Here is a 21422-nt window from a genome sequence, read left to right as displayed (position 1 = left end):
CCAGGGCGGTCTCCCACACACAGACCCTGAGGCCAGGTGCTCAGGAAGGATGATGAATCACCAGAAATGTTCCATTGACATGCACGAATTCACACACACGTATGTACATATGTACTGAGTTACTCTCTTGCTGAAACAAAACTTTGTACACAGCCCAGTTCCACGTCCCCTGAAGCCTGTGGGACTTCAGTCGGTAGAGAACTTGCACTGAGGACAGGGCCGGAGGGCCTGCCTGGGCGTTGCTGTTTGAGCCAGCTCGGCACCTGCTCAACCAGGTGGGGTGGCCGCGCACAGGGAGGTCAGCAAGGGTTTGAAGGCGTGACATGCAGGTGCTGGACAGCAGGAAGGTCTGAAGGGACCAGAGACCAGAGGAATCGACAATGTGTGTGAGATGGTGACAAAGGAGAGCTGTTGGAATGCTGACGTGGGTCTGTAGATGGAGCAAAGGCCTGGCCAAGGTGCCCCGCCCTCATCAAGGTGAGGCTCAGCAGGTGGACGCCCTCTGACTGCACTGAGGCTGACAGACGCTTAGCAGAAGTCACCTCAATGGAGGAGAGCAGGCAAGTGTCACAAAGTTAAGGGAAAAGATGGCAGCCTCTTCCTCTTGGAGTGCTCCTGCCCCTTAAGGCATCTGTGACTCCCTGGAGGAGGACCCCGATCCAGGTGCCACCAGTGGAGGGTGACTAGGTAGCCCCGGGGCCTTCCCATCTCCACAGGGTGTCCCTGCAGGGCGAAGTGAATCTTTAATCCTAACACCCTCCCTCCCTGGCTCTGTGAAGAGTGACAACTTAGTCATTCTCCGTACAGCACTCTGGGGCCCCACTGGGAGCTCCCTCACTAAACTTGTGTTCTGAGGTGGGAGGCACTGAGCGTGCAGGAGGGGCTGGGGCACAGCATCCCCTCAAGGTCACTGTAACCCCCACAGGCCATGACTATCACAGGCTGGAAGGAGCACTGGAGACAGGTGTGTGGGTATGCATGCACACATGTGTGTACATGCGTGAATATGTGTGTGCATGCGTGTGAGTGTGTATAAGTACTCACTCTAATTTTATGTGTGCTAATAACTTAGATAACATTTGTGTGTCCACTGAAAATTAAGCATTACTGGGTCATATATATTATATACATAGATTTTTTTATGTGTTATGTATTATATATACACATCTATAACTGCAAATCTCTTGTGTTTGATATATATATACTTATTTAACACACAGTTAAGCTATATTTCTTCCTCAGTGTTTGCCAACAATTTACACCAATACCTGGGTCTACGTTGATGGAGATGTCAGAAACCACCCGGATGACGCCCAGTAGCAATACACTGAGAACAGGGAGCGTGGGCCATACAGTCAAGCATGTGCTGAGGCTAAAAGAGAGAACCCGCTAAGTGGTGAGATGAAAAGCAATTAGGGCTTCCAATCCGCATCTGCAGCGAGGCAAGCACCGCGGGAGGGAGGAACACGGTTCTCCTGACCGTTAGGCACTCCCCTATGTACATGGCAGGCTGCAGTGTGCACAGAGAGGCAATTACGTTTTCAATATACATACTCGACTCATCTCCTCAGAGCTCCAGGATAATGAGTCTTTAGAAAAAAGAGAAATATCATATTCATCAGTGCAGCTTATTGCTCCTGTAAATGATCATTGTATCAGGGGAGCAGAGAGGCCTGACTGTGGAACACGGGAACCCGCAGTTCTGTGGGACTTCTTGCCCCATGACCGGGCTGCTGCCCCCTCCAGCCCCAGCACCATCCTCTGCTGCTCCTCAGCCTAAGGGCCACGGCCCCCAGTGGCTACTGGCACACACGGGACAATCAACGACACTAAAGTCATTGTCTTGCTGCCTCTGTCCAGGGATAGACTGTCCAGGTGCCAGGACTATTCAATTATTGCTGATTAAATGCAGCCATTTGTAGATCCCACAATGAGCATGTCTCCTATTTATTTCATAGTCATTCACAGACTTCATCACTTGCCCCATTGCTGGCAGGTGGAAGTGAGGGAGGGCGCTGGTCTCAGACTTGAAGAGCAGGAAGTGTTCGTGCTGCCCACTGCAGAGGCCTGTCATCCCCGCCAACTCCTGGATGACAGATAATGAGGCCTCCTGCAAACAGCTCACACATCAGCTGTGCACACAGAGCTTGGTGGGAACCACCAGGACCCGGGGTAACACCGCTGCGTTGGTCCTCAGCAGTTGGAAACATCAAAAGATAAGGGAGTCAGAGACCCCGAGATGTCACAGGAGGGGTGTAGCTTAGATCCCACATTCTGCTCCAAACCGTGGTCCATGATGTTTTATAGACAGAGGGCCAGGATTGGTAAAGTGTACATGTTATATAAGTCAAAATGGATATTTTCTATTGAAAGGTTAAAGACTAGCCTTTAAGTCGGAGAAAAATTATAATATGTGTAGTAGCCCTAAATATCCATTATAATTTAAACCTCAACGGTATGATCAGAAATGTTCAAAAGTTAAGGAAGGCACTAAGAACATCTTAACAAAGGTTTGTATAAAAACATTTATTGAAAAGATAAAATATGAAAGTAAAAATTGTGTTCTTTTCTATTTTGGCAGAAGACTTCAATGAGACACTTCCCCAGGTAGGAGCCCATCTGAGCAGTCGGTCTCCCTGTCTGCCTGTGCTCACAGGGGGTTCCCACTCTGTGTTATGTCCTGCAGGACCAGGGGATGACTGAAGTTTGGGGAACTTGTGCTCAGAGCTCTCTTAACAGTGAGGGCCTCAAACAAGGAGTGCCACTCACATGACTGTTCAACTTGCATTTTTCATGTCTGTACAAAATAAGACCAATGAGATTACCTTGTATTTTTTAATAACTGAAGATAAGAAATATATTAGGTAATGTATGCTTTTGAGGCTGAATGAGTGTACCAACTACTAGTAATACAATGGCTCCGATCAAAAACTCCAGTAGGGCCAATTAGTCTGGTGAGGATTCAACCAGTGTATTTTGTGCGTCGAAAGCATTTTGTGAGGCTTGCATAGCGTGAAGCATAAAAACGTATAAAGTTTAATAGACTCTGTTAATAATAAAAGTGGTTTCGGTCCTTGGATCAGACTCTTGGTAAACTGCAGCTTTATATTTTGCATAAATGAAAACTGCATGCAGTATTATGCTTACTATCTTATTAGGTACCATATTTATTTCACAGCATATTATTTACTGTATGATAACGATTTGCACATGGCCACGAGATTGCTGAATTCCTTAACGATACTGACACACATTAGGGACTGTGTGCACTACATATATTTCATATAATTATGAGTCTAATATTTGCAACCTAAGGATGGTATTGATGAAATTTTAACAATTTTCTTTAAAAAAGTCATCAAAGGGTAAATATTTAATAATGTGGAATACTGAGTCCTTTAGATTATTAAATGTCTAAGGTTGTAACACATCTTTATAATATAATATAATATAATATATAATATAATATACAAACACCTTAAAATGCTTCTAAAATAAAACAAATGATTTTATTATGCTGCCAAGAAAATATTGGTAAATTTCTTTCAGTTATATATTTATATATTTCACCAATTCGTTTAACCCTGTGATTCAGGAGAAAAAAAAGAAATGGTACAAGTTCCTCAAATCATTAGTCATTTTTTTACCTACACGAGTATCTTTCAGAAATCAAAGAATCAATAGTCTAAGGCTCCCGGTAAAAATCTTAGTACAAACCGCATACACAAATAAAAAGCCATTAACTATCTCAACCCGCGTTACAGAGCCATGTGGCGGCCCGGAAGCAGAAATTGTGGACCTCCCTGGGAACAGAGCATGCCTATTCCTGAATGAGATATCACCATTCTCAGCTAGCCCCCATAAGAAGTGCGTTTTAATTCACGTTAGATTACAATATAGGCTTCCATCACTTGAAACCTGGCAGTAAAACCCAAATCCAGTGGCTTCTACTGTGCCGCCTAGGGCTTGAGGTGTGGTTGAGAAGAGCCGACACTGAAAACCACGGGGGTCATCAGAGCCTGGAGCGCCCCATTCAACTCTGGCACTTCCTGCTCCTGGCACAGCTTGGGCAGCATCCTTTCTGGCCGGCATGGCCACTGCATCCCGGGGGATGGACTGCCATCTAGTGGCCGCCAGCAGCTCCGCAGCCTCCTTGTTCTGCCTCTGCTCCTGAAACCTGACCCACAGGTTCTCCGTGGGCCCCTCTGGGCCTTCCTCTGCAAGAAGCCTACCTCCAGTCACTGCTTGGGGGGTGTGGCCAGGAAGGTGCCTGTGATCAGTTCCCAGGCGCAGGTAAGGAACAGACCAGCCTCCATGCACACCCACTTTGCTTGGAATCCAGGTACAAAGGTGGTCAGAACAAGCAGGCTGGGCTGCTGCAAACAAGAAGAAAGGACAAACAGGTCAGGCCGCTGCCTCTCCAGCCTTGCAGAGGTGATGGGGTCAGAGCCACGCCAGGCACCTGGGCTTCCATGCACCAGCCAAATGCTTTTTGGATCTGAAAATGGCAGAGAGCAAAGAGACATTTTTTTTTTTAATCTAAAAAAAATAGCAGAGAAATAAATGGCAGAGGGTGAAACGCTTGAAGGTGCAATATTGGGGGGAAAAATGAGGGAATTGGCCATTCAGAGACTGCTTTGACAATGGCCATCTGAATCTATCAGTAAAAATGTTTAGGAAATTAAATATCAGGTAGCAAAACTTTATGGATTTAAACACATTTCTATTGGTATGAGTGACCTTTCATATTTGGGATACATGAAGGAAATGCTTTTTCGTCCATATGTCAACAAGTAACATTTCACAGGTTTTCCTCAGCAGATTAAAACACATAGTCACAAAAAGACTGAAACTGATTTGCAAAAAACACTAAAAATAACCAAACTATCATAAAATTCTGTACCTTACAAATGGTAGAAAAAAAACCCACAATATTGGAACTGATTTTTCCAATTTCAAATCCATGAAATTATTTTAGGATCATCCAAGATTGATAAAGGGGCTACAAACACAAGGGTCCTTTTTGTTAACATTTTTATTTTAATTCTCAAAAATAAAACCTTTCACAGACTAAGCATTAACTATAGGTATATGGCTCAGCATTACTCCACACATAAACAAGTAATATAAACATCCACAAGTATTTACATCAATATAAACATATTGTAAAGAAACGCTACCAACCCGCGTTTTAGATGAAACACTACTTGTCTCACTAATTCTATAATAGCAGTCTATCAATGACTTTTTGGAATATAGAAGCCGCCTGTTGTTTCCCAACGCTGTCAGCCATATCTTATTTGCTTCCCATCAGGGACCCTGTGTATAGACATGTTGGTGACTGTGTCTTTCTATGCACTTGGCTTGACATGTATTCTTACACACAAATGCATATCCTTTCCTCTTGTCCTAAGAACATATTTTCATAAGGAAGAGTCACTGACCTCGTTCCTGAACACAAGGGCGTCTGTGTTTGTGCTGACTGCCCCGCACGGGGTCCCCCAGGTTGCTGGGTGGCTCAGCTCCAATTTCAGGGACAGTCTCCTGACATGCTGGAAGAGAGGGAACAGCCCATTAGAGACGGTAAAGAAAGTGCAGATTAGAGAAAACAAGCCCTCCACAGGAATAACCGCTGACGCCCCACCTTCCTTATGGGATTTCTTCACGGCTGAACACATTTTAAAATATCAGGCTCATTCAAAACAATAATTAGTCTTTTCCTAGGAAAACTGGAAATTCACTTTCATATTACTGACATTGAAATATCAAATATATGTATGCCTACCAAAAAACCAAATGTGTGAGTGCTTTGTCAAAAGCTGTAGTTCCTCAGTGCCAAAATCACAAAATATTTCTTGTCATTTATTTACTTTTATTTTTCCAAATTTTTCATATTATCTTATTACTTCTATTTTTAAATTAAATTTATTCAGGTGACATTGGTTAACAAAACACAAAAGAATGAAACTAGAGTACTATTTGGACTCAGATACAAAAATTAACTCAGAATAGATCAAATACCCAATTATTACTTCTTTTTAAAACACACAAGGCCATTCATATTTTTAAATGACTAATTTTAATTTTAGTTTGTATAATTTTAATTTTTCCTTGAGAACTGAAGCTGAGATTTTAAGCGACAGGAGCAAAAACACCATGGCTCATAAATGCTGATGACAAACAGAAAGCTCTCGAAAGAAGCAATCACTGACTGGTATTTGCGACCAAGTGCGTTTTCTAATAACTAGGAAGTGCTGCAAATTTCCCAGTTCTGCCCACCTCAGGGCGATTCCCGTTCAGTTTTCCGTGTCAAGGGACAGCGTGTGTTTGCTCTCAACTGGACACATTTTGATTCCATTGACGACAACAGCAAAATAGCAGCCAGTTACAAACCGACTTGGCTGAGCAGCCGCACAGAAGGGCTTTCATTAGAAAACTGCAAGGAGCAGCAAGGGCGGCGAGAGCAGGGTTTGCTCCACTCCGTTTGAAAGATCCGATCGAGAGTGGGCTTCCAGGTAAAATGAAGCATTGTGCTGCACCCGCCCCCGACCTGCAGGGGTGGCGAGGACTTCGTGGGCCCTTCATTCCAGCACAAGGACCGCCGGCCAGCTGATTGCTATGCTGATGTGCTGTGAGACTCAAAAACATAACCTCCGGGAATGGCAGGAGCCCCAGGTATTGTCAAATTATTATGTTGAAACAGAGCTGTGTGAATTCTAAAACGCTTGGCTAGCGCTCAGCTCCGTCACCAGCTATGGACAAAACAACCCAGACAAGCCATTAAAAACACATAAATGTAATGATTTTGGTACTCATCTTGCATGCTTAGTTAAGAGTAAAAATTCAGCAGACCTCTCAGCTACATAAACTCATGGCCGCCTAGTTCGACAGCAGAGTGAGTCCATTTGATTTTGCCTATTGCCCAAGGAGAAGAAAATTAAAGTCCTAATTGTCCTCTCATCAAGTTTAGGTTATACAGTTTCTCAAGGAGTGAGACTTTGTTTTCTTTCATATTTCACAGAGTGTGAGAGCAAACACACGCACAGAGGCCCAGCCTGGCCATGGCCCGGGTTTGGAGACCGAGGTCTCAATGTGTGGGCTGGGGACCAGCTGTGGGACTGGTTTCCAAACTTAAATACCCCCTCCTGGGTTTGCCCATTTCCGGGGTCTATGGTGAGAGTGACCCATGAGAGTGTCTGTAAAGTACTTCCTCACATCTCGGCTTCCTGCCAGCTCTCCACCACTGGCATCTGGGTTAGTGCTGATGTCCTCATGTGAGAACAGATGTTCCTTTCTGGACGCACCCTTCCCCGTAGCAAGCCCAGGGTCACGACAGTCCACACTCACAACCAGGAACAGGCAAGCCTCCTCTGTAAAGGGACAGACACCAAATCCTTAAGGCTTCACGGGTCATGTGGTCTCTGACACAGCTACTCACTTCTGCTGTTGTGGCCACATGCCCTATGCCAGCGAGCGAGATGCCGGGTTCGCATAAACCCGTATTGACAAGTGAAGGCCGTCCGCAGATTTGGCTCAAGATGCATGGTTTCCACCAGCTCAGAATGCAGGACCACAGTCTGTCCGTGACACGGACAGTGTCCTGACTTCTGCTTTGGGAGCAATGGTCACCAGATGGTGCAGCACAATGACCTCCAGAGCCACCCTCATCTGTTCCATTTTTACCACGAAGCAAAACTTCAACATCTTATATGTTCTGGGAGGTAAGGAAAGCAGTTAACACAAATTTGAATAAAGAGAAGGAAATAGTTTGCACATGTGCACTTTTTCTTGATCACATCCTATTTCTATATGTAATAGATTGGAAAAGATCTGGATAAAAGGTTGAGCGGTCCAGCTGCTGTCAGCCCCCCTGCAGCAGCTCTTCCGGTTTGATCACATGGGGTTGCTGATGCCCAGGAAGATTCGCAGGAACAGGAGGCTGGCTTGGGTTCCTCCAGCAGATTCGCTGAGGTCACAAAGCTCAGTCACGGAGTTCTAGAAACATGCACGTATCTGTCTTTGAAAATGAAACTGTTTCTCAGACTCCCTGCGTGTGAGGAGGCCCGCTGAAAGGCCCAGGATGAAGACGCGCTGAGGGTCTCACAGGAGGCTTGGCAGCCCGGGAGTGAGCTGCAGGTGCAGACAGAAGCCCAGAAAGACCCCCTTGTCAGTTCTCTTCGTCCGCGCTCTCTCTCCTTTCTCTTCTCTTTCCCAGCTTCCCCTGTAGTCTCCCTGGAAATTTGATTAAGGATTCTGTCAGCCTTAACACCAACTCAGGGAATTCTGGTTAATACTGAAAATCATCAGAGTTAGGAATTAACAGTTTGAAAATCATGTCCAAAGGAGGAAATAGAAGAAAAATGCCTATAACATCTGTGCTAAAACCACCTTTTCCTTTCATTCCTGCAGGCTATCAACCTCCAAGTATTTGATAGATCAATAGATAGATAGGTAGGTAGTAGATGACAGGTAGATAGATAGATATACATGTAGATATATACTGTATATACACATAAAATGTGTATATTTGTGTATATATATGTAACATATATATTTGTATAAATATACATATATATTTTTAAGACAAAAATACTTGCTATTCTTATCTGCATCTTTATCTTTTAGTTGGAGGCTGTTTTAGTAGTTTTCTAAACATAAGAAAAGTAAGCAAATAAATACAATGTTTTTCAGGGTCAGCTATTTTTCTCATTTTAGCAGAAACAGTACTGTACATTTGGTCGTACTTATTTAATGCTTCTAATTAAGTGAAATGCTTTTGCTAATTCTGAATCTTCATTTACTGTAATTGTGGACCTAAACACTCCCAGTGGGGTTCCTTTTAAGATGGGTTTAAATTCCTGTGATTGTGCACATGGCGGCTATAGGAATAACCTGCTTACTCCCTCAGCCATGCCGGCTCATTGCAGAAGTTGATCCATTTCCACGAGAGCTCTCTGCCTCTCTCTCTGGAGGCGGTCCTCGGCACCTCAAACGAACCATCTTCCTCCACCATAAATACTAAATAATTGCATTTCAACCCCTATGTGCTATACATCCAGGAAAAGATGACTGTGGGAATTTACTAGGTGGCTGCAGAGGTGTCCCTTTTATTGCCCGCGACCAGACGAAAATGAGCTCCCTGACCTTTCCCAAGCGCGGCACCTCCTGATGGGAAACCGCCTTAGTCCACAGAGCAGTTGCTGCAAGAGTCACACGGTTTCCTGTTACAACCACAGATACGCTGTGCCTTTATGCCCTTCTAGCTGAAGACACCTCCTATTGCGGAAATTAATTTCCAAGGAAGTCTGATGCCCCATTTTTCAGTTCTTCTTTAGCTTAGATGAGTTGATGGCCTAGGAGTTGAGCACATCACAGGGGAGAAGTCCTGGATAAGTACTGATCAGCCTCGCTCTGACCAAACTCCATCAAGCCCAAGATTTTCCTTTGTAGAAGCCACTGCTTAGAAAGAAGCAAAAGATAATTAAGCAGCAAAATTCTGGGACAGACCGTTGGTAAATTAAACTCAAGGACTAACACAGAGTGAGTGAATTCTGTGAGCGGGGAGACTGTTTCATGGGAGACCCTGCCAGGCCCCGTCAACAGCCAGGAGGGCTTGAGGGAAACAGAGGGAGAGACGGTCCATGGAGGTGGTAGCAACACATAGTAGAAGATGCCACCATATGCAGATTGACCCAATTTGAAAGAAATTCATACTAAGTGAATAAATAGAATACAGATGAAACAGGGCCCAAAAGACCATAATCTAACATCATGGATACGCTCTTCTCTTGATGTCAAGCGTATAAGTAACCATATTTTCTTCATTTGTTTCTGTACTTCCTACTTTTTCTACAAATGCATTCACTTTATTATTTTCATAAGAAAATGTATGAAAGGAAAGTAAAATTTTAATATTTAAAGCAAAAAAAGACGAATCAATACAGTAGACAACAGATAATCCCATATCTGGTGTCATTTTCCATAAACATTGGGCACATAATTACTGTTGAAAACAAGTGGAAAAGGAAGGTCCTTGTATAACTATTTGACCCCATTGGTTACTTTTGTGAAAAAAGTCAGGTTAAATTTTTGCCTTACATTCTACTCTAAAATAATGTCATTGGAGATTACAAATTGAGGGTGAAAATAATATGCAGAAAAAGAAGAAAATATTTAATGTTCAGGTAAGTAGGGAAACATGATTGAAATGTACAACAAAAAAGAGACTATAAAAGCAAATAAGGTACATCCATGAAGCTACAGTCTAGATGAACTCCTCATTACAAACACCATCAGTAAAATGTAAAGTTTCATGCTCTGGTCTCAGTCCATGTGCTTCTATGTCCAGTCCTTTGTTTCATTCTTTTGTGATATTCATTATATTTTAGAACTTTATGTACTTGTACATAGTTGACAGTTTAATGCCTGCCTTCTTTCCTAAACTGTGAGTTCCATGGGGCTGGAACTCTATTTTCACATCACTCTTATCCCATTACCTAGAACATGATAACTGCTCAGTCAATACTTATAATGAATGGAGGGATGGATGGATGGATGCCTCTTATCAGCCCTTGGAAAGTGATCTTGAGTAAGTCATTTCATCTCTCTGAAAGGCTGTGTCTTCATGTGATGTAGGAAAATTAAAAAATAGTACAACTTTCATAATGTTACTTCAGGATTAGGTAAAATAAGCCGTTAAAAGGGATTCACAAAGGTCAGACCCATTAATCATTATTGTAATTTATTATTCCATTTTAGGCTCAGATCTCCTTTTTTCACTGTACATGTTGCAAACCCACTTTGACTTGAGACAAGAAGTGTACGAAGAACACCAGTCATGAAAGCCAGTGCACACGTAGGTCAGATCCAACTTAACCAGAACCACAAAGCAATGTCTCTGGGGGACTCTGGGGGCCCACATTGATTTCTGAGCTCTGGCTCTCCAGACCACAAAATGCCCATTTTGCTTCACAGGACTGGCCTCCCCTTGCCCATACTGAACCCCCCTCCATAGTGGTCCCTGCTCAGGAGCTGGGCTCACCTGCAGATCTCCAAAGAAGCTACCATAGCTGTTCCTTCTGCCTGTACCCCATGCTGCACCCAGAGTCATCCACACAGGGGTCATCCCCATAGATCCACCTGTCTCCTGCCTCAGTGCTCTGTCTTCTGGGCATTGCACATCCCTAGCGTTCTGAAGACTGGATCTCCATTGCCAAGTGTGATGTTAACTCTGGAGATGGCAGCATATTATGACCTTTATGTTGGTGATGATTCAACTTTTTGTCCCATCTTTCTCTGAAGATGTGCTGGGGTTTTCTAGTCCTTTCCCAGGGCTCTCGGGGCTCACTGAGCAGGGGACATGACTCCCCCAGATTATTTTTGGGACATCTGTCACCTTACACTTTCTCTCTCACTGAATTGGGTCACTCAGTTGTCAAGCTGTAGCCATTTGTCACTTTAAAACAGAAAAAAAATTGTTTCATTCTTTAAAGTTGTTGTTTTTTCATGTGTCATTAGAATAACTGTTCTGTGGCATTTTGTTGCTGTTATCGCTAAATATTCATAAGGTTCCGTCTGCTTACAGGATAATTATATTACATTAATATGGTATGAATAAATAAAAGCAGTAATTATGCTTTTTTCTCTTCTATTTTGCAATTTACAGTTTGCTTGTTTCGAGAATAGAAGAAAATTGCCACATTTGAAACAATATTATTTCATTTCTAAACAAGGAGGATCACAAGAAGCCCCCAGGGTGACAGGTTAGAAGAGATTCCACGCCTCCCCTTCTTCCTTTAGAAAGAGACTTCCACTCTGAATCACTTTGCCAACTAATACATAAACGAACATGAGGTATATTTTCAAAAGGAAATGAAAAAAAGCATCTCTCCACCAGAAACTAACATTTGCTTCTGGCTCTGTGATTACAGCAATTCCGAAGGGCTAAGACACTTGGGAGTGACTGGCACTAATGGTAACCCTGCTTTCAAACCCAAAGCTCCAGGTCACCCCTGGAGAAGGTTCCTTCCCTCTGGTTCTATTGGGTAAACACGGACTCTCTCCTAGGACGACTGTGATGCCCTGTGACCCCGTCTGCTGAGTGTACTAGTAGATGTGGTGACAAACGGGCTTGGAGCCAACTCTTATTGGTGCTTTGGGCACATAGACGGCATTCAATGAATACCCATCGAATGGATCTAAAGGCATGTGTAGATTTTGATTAAAAATGTTTTCATTTTTCTAGGTGAGGCCCTTAAAAGGGTTAAAATTCTTGAGTTTGAAAATGCATTGTGAAATGTAATTGAAGCTATTGTGCATTTGGTTCTGTTTTAAATTAAAACAAACCTTAAATATTTTTAAGTATAGTAATGAAATATGACTTGTTTGAATTAGCTTATTTCTTCCTCAGAAATACTATCAATTGTGTTTTGTTTTGTTTTGTTTTGTAAAAATATTTTTATTGATTTCAGAGAGGAAGGGGAAGGGAGAGAGAGATAGAAACATCAATGATGAGAGAGGACCTAGCTGGTTTGGCTCAGTGGATAGAGCATCATCGCCCTGAAAACAGAAGGGTCCCGGGTTCAATTCCAGTCAAGGGCACATGCGGGCTCGATCGGATGGGGGTAGCGGGGTACCGGAGGCAGCCAATCAATGATTATCTCTCATCCTTGATGTTTCTATATTTCTCTCTCTCTCCCTTCCTCTCTAAAATAAATAAAAAATATATATATTTTTTAAAATGATGAAAGAGAATCATTCATCGGATGCCTTCTGCATGTCCCCTACTGGGGACTGAGCCCGAAACCCAGGTTTGTGCCCTGACCGGGAATAGAACCATGACCTCTTGGTTTATAGGTCAAGGTTCAACCACTGAGCCACAATGGCCAGGCAGTATCAACTGCTACTTAAGTAGTTTATTCATAAAGAGAAACAACACAATATATTTTAACAGGTAAATAAGAAACATCCCATTTAAGCCTCAGTAAAAAAAAAAAAAATACAATTCTTATCCTATTTTCCATCCTTTCTCATGATATCTGTGTTTATTGCATATGAGATTCCTCAGCATGTAGGAAAAAAGCCCAAATCATACACACGGTAATGCTTGGTGGCCATGCTCCCACCATACTTGTTCATGGTTCAATATCAATATCAGAGAGCATAGCACGTGGTGCTTCCCTGAGGAAAATCTTGGGTTCGGGGCTATTTAAGCACTTTCATCAATTTTCTGAAAGATAGGATGGAAAGCATGTTCATTAAGTGCACAAGGAAACCAAGCTGGGAGCGGCAGATAACACCAGAGAAAGGGGACAGATTGAATTGTGACCATGAAATTTAACTAAACAGCCAGAGGGGAACGTGGGGGGAGGAGTTACCTCAGAGCTTCTCATCTCCCTACTTACTGTTTTCACGCAGGGCGTTCTGCACACGTGCTGAAGCCCAGGCCACCACCCATGCTCAGTCCGTCAGCCACTCCCGCAAGGGATTCTTACCTGAGAGCCAGGTGACCAGCAGAGGGTCCTTCCCTTTGAGCCACGTGATGACCAGGCCGTTCTCACCAGCGTCTCAGATAGCAAGCCCCTGTTTTAGGAACTTAAAATGATAAACTTGGGATTTGTCAGAAACAAACTTAGACCATATGCTGAAAAGGATGCAACAAATAAGTTTGTGTGTTTTTTTTTAATTCGACATCGGAAACTAATAAGTATAAAAAAGCATATGGGACATGTTATCGAAACCAAATGGTGACTACCATAATCTTCCCACTGTCATGTTTACAGTGCTTTCTTTGGCTTCATCACTTTAGTTTATTATCATTGCTATCGCTATTTTATTTGTTGCTGGGGGAGGGGACGGGTGGTTTGCAGGACGTGTTACAGGGAACACAGAGAGGCGTTCAGGCTAATTCGGCTGTGTCATCAGAGGCAGAACTGCCCTCCATTGGGGACACTGCTGTGCCCTCAGGCTGCCAAGTTATTCAAACTGTTGGTGCCACCCCTCTGGAGAGGTGACACACCAGGACTTAAGATGCTGAAAGGGATTCAGTAGAGAGCAGCAGAAATGATTAAAGACTCGGAAAATAGCACCTAGGAAGGGAGATTAAAGGATCTGTGATTATTTAGCCTGGAGGAGAGGAGCCGACCTAATAACCATCTTCAGGGCGGTGAAGGGTTATTATAGAGAGGACAGTGGCCAGCTGTCCCCTCTCTACGCTGAGGATGGCAAAGAGGAAGTGGGCTTATGCTTCAATAGGGAGGATTTCGACGAGACATAAGAGCTTCCTTCCAGTGCCGGCCCTTGACCACTAGCCTGGTTACTGAGAGATGCTCATCTCAGAGGAGGGGCGGTTTGTGCTCCAGAGACCTGTCTGTCCCATGGGGTGATGTGGGGTGGCTCCAGGTGGGGGTGCTGGCCAAGGAACCTTCAGAGTTTGTGGGATGTTACATCATCTTGAAAAACCAGGGCTGTATGAACATCCCCAGTGTGATATTTCCCTTCCTACTGCTGATTGTCTCGGTTCTTCGGAAGATGCTGTGAAAGTTTGTCTGTGTAAAGGTCAAGTGTTTCAAAGGACAGTCCAGTGGAGATGGCACACTTGCCGGGTGTGACGAGAGGCATCCAGCTGCCATATATTTTCTCTCCATTTTAAATAGGGTATGATAACAGCTGGTTTCTTCAAAAGCTGTTTTGAAGAAAAGGAAAATGGGAATCAACTTTAGCCTTGAGTTCAAATTCTTTGCAATGGAAATAATCTTTGATAATTTTTTTTTAAATGTGTTCAGTAGATGTTTTTATTTGTTCACTAGGAGAAAAGAGGGAAAGAAAAAAAGAGGGAGGTGATTATTTTTCCTAAACAATTTCATTTCTATGCTCAGAAGTGTTTCTAATCTGTAGCTCTCACTTGAGTAAACCCCAGACACACATATTTTAAGATTTCTTTATGATTCTAGTGGAAAATTGCATGCTTAAACAACTACCCCCCAAAAAATATATATATAAGAAGTGATTTACTATAACATTATCAATGAGAGGTTTATTCATTTCCTAGGATATATTTTTGGGGATGGGAGGTCTGCCACAATTTCTCCTGCTTTCCCTTAGTACCTTCATTAACAATGACAATGTTTGCAATAAATGTGTTATGGCCACAGAATAACAGTACTCTTCTTGTTCCCTCCCGGGGATCTATACAATAGAGCAAAAGTGATGCTAGAGAAACATAAGTCAATCACTATTTTTATTTTGGAGGGAGATGGGCTCTAATTAAACACCATCACCCTCATTACTTAATTTCAGAATCTGAATTTCGTGTATCAGGTGTATTTTAATCTGTCTCCTGCTTGCCTTTTTAGGGTTATTTCTCATCACATCTCTTTCCAAGGGCAATCTTTCTGCCATATCAGGTGTTTAATGTTTTTTGGCTATACCTGGACTCTCATCTCCTTACACATTCTGTGACTTCACCCTCTCCCTTCTCAGGAAAGCCTCTGTGTCCTCCCCCTCCTGCTGCTTGTCATTTAATTATCTGGAACGTCAATATGCTATTTTAGTATTAAATAGAGTGTATTTGAATGTCCTAGATACTTATTTGTTTCTCCCACAGGACTGTAATCTTCTTAGAGCATATCTTCTTACAATCTCATCCCATTGCCGAAAACTGCACTTAGCACTCAGTAGGCACTCAAATATGGGTGGATAGATCATGGAAGAATTAGTGTAGTGGGTGAAGTTTGGGTGGAGGTATGGAGAAGCAGTTGTAAGGGTAGAAGGAGGGAGGAAAGGATGGATGGATGGATGGATGGATGGGTGGATTTGGGGCTGATAAATAGATGATGGATGGATGAAGGAGGGCTGTGGATGGTGGAGGGATGGATAGATGAACTGAGCCATACTCTGTGTGGGGGACTCTGTCCAGGTCAAATACCACATCCTTGAACCTTGATCTTATTAATTCCCTGGATTAAGTCACTTATTAAATGACATTTGATGTGTTACACAAATTAACCTTTTATTGCATTGGCATTGTTGAACTTCCTTGATTTTGAAAACCTGTTCTGCTTATATTTGGGGAAAAGTATTTTCAAATCAATTATACTTTTCCATCTGCCACACCAGCTCTGACATCCAGTTTTATGAGTTTTTCTTGGGTCCCGAGTGGCCACAGTGCCACTCCGTGTAGAGAAGTGAGGCTTTGTTAGCTGACAGGCTACCAAGAGCCAAGCATGCCCAGACCACACGCATTGCTTCTGCATAGTTCTTGACTGTTAACATCTGACAGGAATCTTAAATTTTCATTAGGCTTGGGGAAGGGGCATTTTAGAATGCCTCTTATTTCTTCCATCATAAGTAGAAATCAAAGTGCTTTTACAAATTATAAAGAATAAGAGAATATACTTATATCATGCCTGGTTCTCTAAAATAGGCCCAGAACAGGACAATTTTGTGCTCAAATTCAATTTTTAGAAAGAAATTCACTTTATACGTTTGAAGAAAAGACTCAAAACCAGTTTCCTCCTTCAGGATTTAACATTGATACACTTCCCACAATGTGAGGTTTCTTCCATCAAAATTGTATAAATAGTCTTTTCTCCACTTTTCTCTTTCCCGTGTTGGTAGCTCAGGACAGGAGTCAATCATGCATTTTTATAGAGACCGCCTTTAAGTAAACACATCCCCCTGAAATAACACAGGCTCATCAATGACTTTGGTTGCTAGTTCGGATAAGGGAAAGGGCTCGTTTGACATTCCGTAAGTGGTCTCCCATTAAAGTAATTGTGGTGAATGACACTACAAAAGTTATTTTCTTTAACAACAACACTGTTTCGGTAATGTTAGTTTTTTCAAGGTGTGTGTTCAACTCCAGATAAAAATTGTATGCCTCTAAAGCAATCCACTATACATATTGGTCCCAACAGAGTTTTTGACATATTACATTTTCACGACCTCTAATCTCACATTGCCTGGTAATCACAAACTATAATCAAATATCCTGAAATGTTCAAATAATTTTGATAAAAATATAATAACATTCACAGATCTTTAAGAGAACTCGGTGGAGATTAACTGTCCGCACAATGCTCAGATTCTCAGGGTGGGAGTGTTTCTGGTTCATCCTAATCACTTACTGGAAGAAAGCAGCAAGTTTATTCAAGTGAGAGGTGGTTCCCTGGGAAGTAGGCATTTGGTTTCTAGGATAGAGAAGAGATTGAGGATATTTGGAATCTGGGTAACTGAAGACAACTGTAAGACATTTTTGATGATTTTGAAAATAGAAGATTTAAGTCTAACGGCAGGGAGAAAAATATGTCCATGTAAAATCACTCTCTATCATGTCTCCAATGACTTCAAAAGGATTTCGAATAAGAAGAAATGCCTCTCTGTGTCCCCAGGCCATGCCCTACCGTGTGTCCCAAGCTGCAGCCTCGCCCTCCTCTCTGCTGCCTGGTTCTGAAGCTCTTCTCTGCGTCAGCCCATTTGCACACTCTAGCTCTGCTCTCGAGGGTTTTAGATACAAGTCACCGTGCAGCCCACCTTGGTTACCTCCTGTCTCCTCCCCTTCTGACAGCTGTTACCCACATCAGCCTGAGCATCTGTTTCTGACAAGTACCAGTGGCTGCTGTTCTGGAAGAGGGGCAGTGCTTAGGCACCAGTTGCTCTGCTCACTTCCTCTCCTCTCCAACTCCATCACTCTCAGGCCAAATCACTCTGTGCAGAGTCTGCCACGCCATCCACGGGAGCTGCTTTGGTCAAGCCAACCATGGCTTCCTGCCCTTGCTTATTCAGTGCAGGATTTTTTATGCTGTGAAGTTACCAGAACTCTCTGTAGCATCAGCTGACCCACAGGTCCTGAGTTCACCATCCACTGCCACAGCCAAGGCAATGGGGAGTCCTCATCTCCATCCTCCTTCCCACCCTTCTGTGAGCCAGGCTATAGGTTGCAGCATTCACTTCCGCTGCCACGGGAATCACATTTTAAATTGTCTTTCTCTCCAGCAGCCACACCCAGGAGGGTGGCTGGATGGGGGCACAGGATGCCAGACAGCGGCCAGCTCAGCCAGGATGGTTGGGACACGCTTCCAGGGCTGCGTGAGGGATTAAGTCATCGTCCCTCTTTGCTTTGGCAAAAGTGAAACCCCATCTGAGGTGCTGTTTTTAAAAGAAGGCCTTTTACTTAAAGAGGAGTCACATAAAACAGTTGGCATTTAGAGAGTCCTGTGACTGCAGGGCAGGGGGTGGAAACAGGGTCCAAGCTCCATGGTTGGTGCTCTTCACACCGTTGACTGAATCCACAGTGAGGATGGGTAATATTAATGTCCTTCACTCTGTATGTGTATGAAACCACAGTGAGAGAACCACACTCAGCAACCAGCTCTGAGGCCAGGCCCCTGCTGACCACCTACCTGTGAGACCCCCCACCAGGCCACTTTCTCCACCCCCACTCCTGGGCTGCTGAGAGGATGTGCTCACACTCCGGGAAGGTCTTGACAGCACCCTGTGAGTCCTCCTCCCTGCAAGTCCTGGTGAGCAAAGTTAATTCTGTGGAGCAGGCTTCTCAGCGACAACACCGCTCTCTGCACATTCTGTTTCTTCTTCAGTATGTTTCCCGTCTTCCCTCTACGGGGTTCCTCTTATTATTGCTCCCTTATTATTACCTTCTGTTCCCCCATCGCTACCTTCTGTTGTTCCTCCACTTTGCCATTTGATCGTGTTATTAGTACCTTTCTTCTTGATCCCTAGGTAAAGCTTCAATTATCATTTATATGCTGATGACACGGAACTTATGTATCTATCACCCAGAACTTCCTCTCTCACCCCAGATCGATTTACACAAGTGTCTTCAGCCTCCCTCTGCATATTTCCCACAGCGTCCCACAGCCAGCCTGCACACGTCTCATCAGAGCCCCTCCCACTCCCCATCGCCTTCCTCCTCCATCCTCAGTGCCACATCGCATGGCAAAGCCACCCTTCCTCAGCAGTGCCACCCCTGGGCCTCACCAAGTGGCTGATCACCAGGTTCAGGTAATTCTTACCTGCTCTCTCTCCATAAACGCATCTGTCTGCGCTGGAGCTCCGTGAAGCCCCTCCCTCTGCTTTGTGCCTCTTGCTTTCCAGGTTACTGGTCCTGCCACCAGGTCCTGCAGTCAGGTTCCCATCAGGGCATTTCTCTAAGTCACCAATTAACTGTGACATCCCCTTGCTTAAGTTCTTGCAGCCTCTCAGGGGAATGCCTGCTCCCACTCTTCCGCCATCCCTCTGGATGGAGGCTGCCCAGCACCATGGACAGATCCCCTCCTCTGAGCACCATTTCTGACCAGATTTCCCCAAACAAGCAGAGCTTCCTCTTCTCCCACCAAATCCACACCATGTTCTCCTCCTTCCCCAAGTTCAAAACTCCTCCCGAGGGTCTCATTCTGGCACTTGACAGAACCCATGCCGTGCCTCTCCAGTTGACTTCCATCCATGCTCTCCCAGCAGGGAGACTGTGTCTCTTCTATCTCGGTTCCTTTTCCTTGTAGCAGGTTTCTGACTCTGCAATGATCTCTTTTGTTGGTTCCTTCCCTATCTGCTTGCATAGAGTGTCAACTCTCAGACCAGGACACCTGGTCACTCTCATGGCTCCTAGCTCAGTACCAGAATGGGCAGAAGCTCATTGGATCCATGTTGAGCACATACAGTAAGAGCTACCATTGTATAGGTGTAAAGGGAAACTAGACGGACCTTAAATAATTTCCCCAGGTGCTAGAGCTGGAAGGGGAAGAAAGGAATGTGAAGCCAGCCATCAGGCCCCAAAGCCATACTAATGACCACTGCCTTATTGGTTTCCTAAGGACGCTTGTCACCATGCCCACTGCTAGGAGCACCATTCCAAAGTGATGCTCTGAGTGAGTGCTCACACCTTTCCTGCACTCTGTATGTGCCTCCCCCCTCTCTTTCAGTGTGTCCCTCTCCCACATATCCCTCTCCCTCTCTCTTCCCTTTCCCTCTGTTTCCCTCTCCCTCCATAAATATGGGGCGCCTGGGCAGATAATTTTCTAGGCTCCTGTTGCACCCTTTCCCAAGGAACGGGTGCTCAGCCTCTCGAATGAGTGCCCCCATGATAAATAAACACTGAAGGGTCATGACACTCAGGGTTTTCAGGGTACCTGCCTTTACATGGCTTTTAGGGAGGAGCTGAGGAGAGGGAGTGTGATGGCACTTTGCTCGGGCTCTGCTTGGCCTCACTGTTAGGGAGCGGGGAGAGGGTTCTGCCTGCCCCCAACTTAGCAGGCAGGAGGGGGACCCGGACCTGAGACAACATAAGTGACACTGGATGGGTCCTGTGTGCCCTGTGCTGGGCTTTCTCCTGGAAACCTAGTCCCAGGTTTGGGGGAAGATCCCATGGGAAGCACAGAAGGACCTTCATGTCTGAGCCACTTCTGACAACTCACACTCTTACTGCCCTGAAGTGAATTATGAGGATAGGGACCCATCATTGAATTCTAGATCACAGAGACGTCCAACAGAGGGACCCAGCGGTAAAGGGAGCTGCTGTGAGGAGGGCCTGGCTTCTTCATCCCTAGTCTCCAGTGGTGTCTGCTGAAGCATGTCCCTTCCCTTTGCTTCTCCTGAGGACCTGCAGCCCACCCGGGTGGGTGTGGGGAGCCAGCGAGTGCAGGTGGAGCCCAGAACCATCCCAAACATTCCCAGCTTTGGGTCCCTTTCCACAAGGGCACGCCACCCAAGGATTCCAGGCTGTAAGAACTGTAGGCACTTGTTACCTAATGTTTGCCTCCCAAGTCTACTGTATCACAACACGGGGAGCTCTGAGCCAACAGCTGACGTGTTTGACCTGGCTCCCATTAGCACACACGCCACCTGCTAACAGCCTGCCGCCCACATGCTGCACTTCCCAGTAGCAGCCATTCCCCGGCCTGGAGCCGTCCCCAGGCAGCGTGCTAACAGCCTCTTCTACAAGCCAATTTACAAGGATCTGGTCATGTTTACATTAGCCTTCTCCCAATGCATGAAAAGACAGGCGCTGGCTTCGGAATAGAAATGAGCAAATATGAATAATTCAATTTTCCTTGTGGCTATTAACACATTTTCCTTGAATAAAGTGATAATAGGTTATCATCTGTGAAATGGAGATTGCATAACAGAGAGTTTCTGGTTACACCAGAGGAAATTAATTTCACAGCGCATCTGCTGGGACCTAACTTGTGAATGCTAAGTATGAGAAAATGCGGTTCGGGCTGGCTAGCTCTCTAATTAGATTAGCACTGCCCCAGCCCACGCAGGAGCCCTGGTCTGGCACCTGAGTCCCTGCTCCTCCCCTCACAGACCTAATATTTGTAATGACGACATGACGAGAGCAATTAGGGGGAGTTAAAAATGAATTATGGGACCATATTATATTAACCAGATGCTGCCTGAGAAGGACA

General features: G+C 44.4%; 1 protein-coding gene and 1 long non-coding RNA gene across 3 annotated transcripts; one reads left to right on the top strand and one right to left on the bottom strand.

Moving 5' to 3' along the window:
* Window positions 1-3582: 3582 nt before the first annotated feature.
* LOC114228774 (uncharacterized) lies at window positions 3583-19463 on the bottom strand. Its single transcript, XM_054724297.1, has 5 exons — window positions 19364-19463; window positions 13494-13565; window positions 5445-5552; window positions 4463-4498; window positions 3583-4376 (listed from the first exon to the last, which is right to left on the bottom strand). The coding sequence occupies exons 1-5, from the start codon at window positions 19461-19463 to the stop codon at window positions 3880-3882; spliced, it is 813 nt and encodes a 270-aa protein (XP_054580272.1). The 3' UTR covers window positions 3583-3879.
* Window positions 10525-11507, top strand: LOC129150894 (uncharacterized). 2 transcript variants are annotated; one of them, XR_008557692.1, is made up of 3 exons: window positions 10525-10588; window positions 10759-10855; window positions 10975-11507. It is a non-coding gene; the product is annotated as an uncharacterized LOC129150894 (long non-coding RNA). The 2 variants fall into 2 exon arrangements; XR_008557691.1 differs by having other exon boundaries at window positions 10759-10859.
* Window positions 19464-21422: the final 1959 nt, after the last annotated feature.

The sequence above is a fragment of the Eptesicus fuscus genome, chromosome 12, assembly GCF_027574615.1.
Source record: "Eptesicus fuscus isolate TK198812 chromosome 12, DD_ASM_mEF_20220401, whole genome shotgun sequence".
NCBI classification, from domain to species: Eukaryota; Metazoa; Chordata; class Mammalia; order Chiroptera; family Vespertilionidae; genus Eptesicus; species Eptesicus fuscus.
This window is presented reverse-complemented; position numbering and strand designations above follow the sequence as displayed.

What these genes read in the sequence shown, in the direction of transcription:
- LOC114228774 (XM_054724297.1), bottom strand. Translation starts at nt 19,463, where the DNA reads ATGGATGGAAGTCAACTGGAGAGGCACGGCATGGGTTCTGTCAAGTGC. An exon ending in GCTGGTCACCTGGCTCTCAG is followed by an intron (nt 5,553 to 13,493) that starts GTAAGAATCCCT and finishes CCTCTCTTCCAG; the next exon opens with CATGTCAGGAGACTGTCCCT. An exon ending in CCCTTGTGTTCAGGAACGAG is followed by an intron (nt 4,499 to 5,444) that starts GTCAGTGACTCT and finishes TGCCATTTTCAG; the next exon opens with ATCCAAAAAGCATTTGGCTG.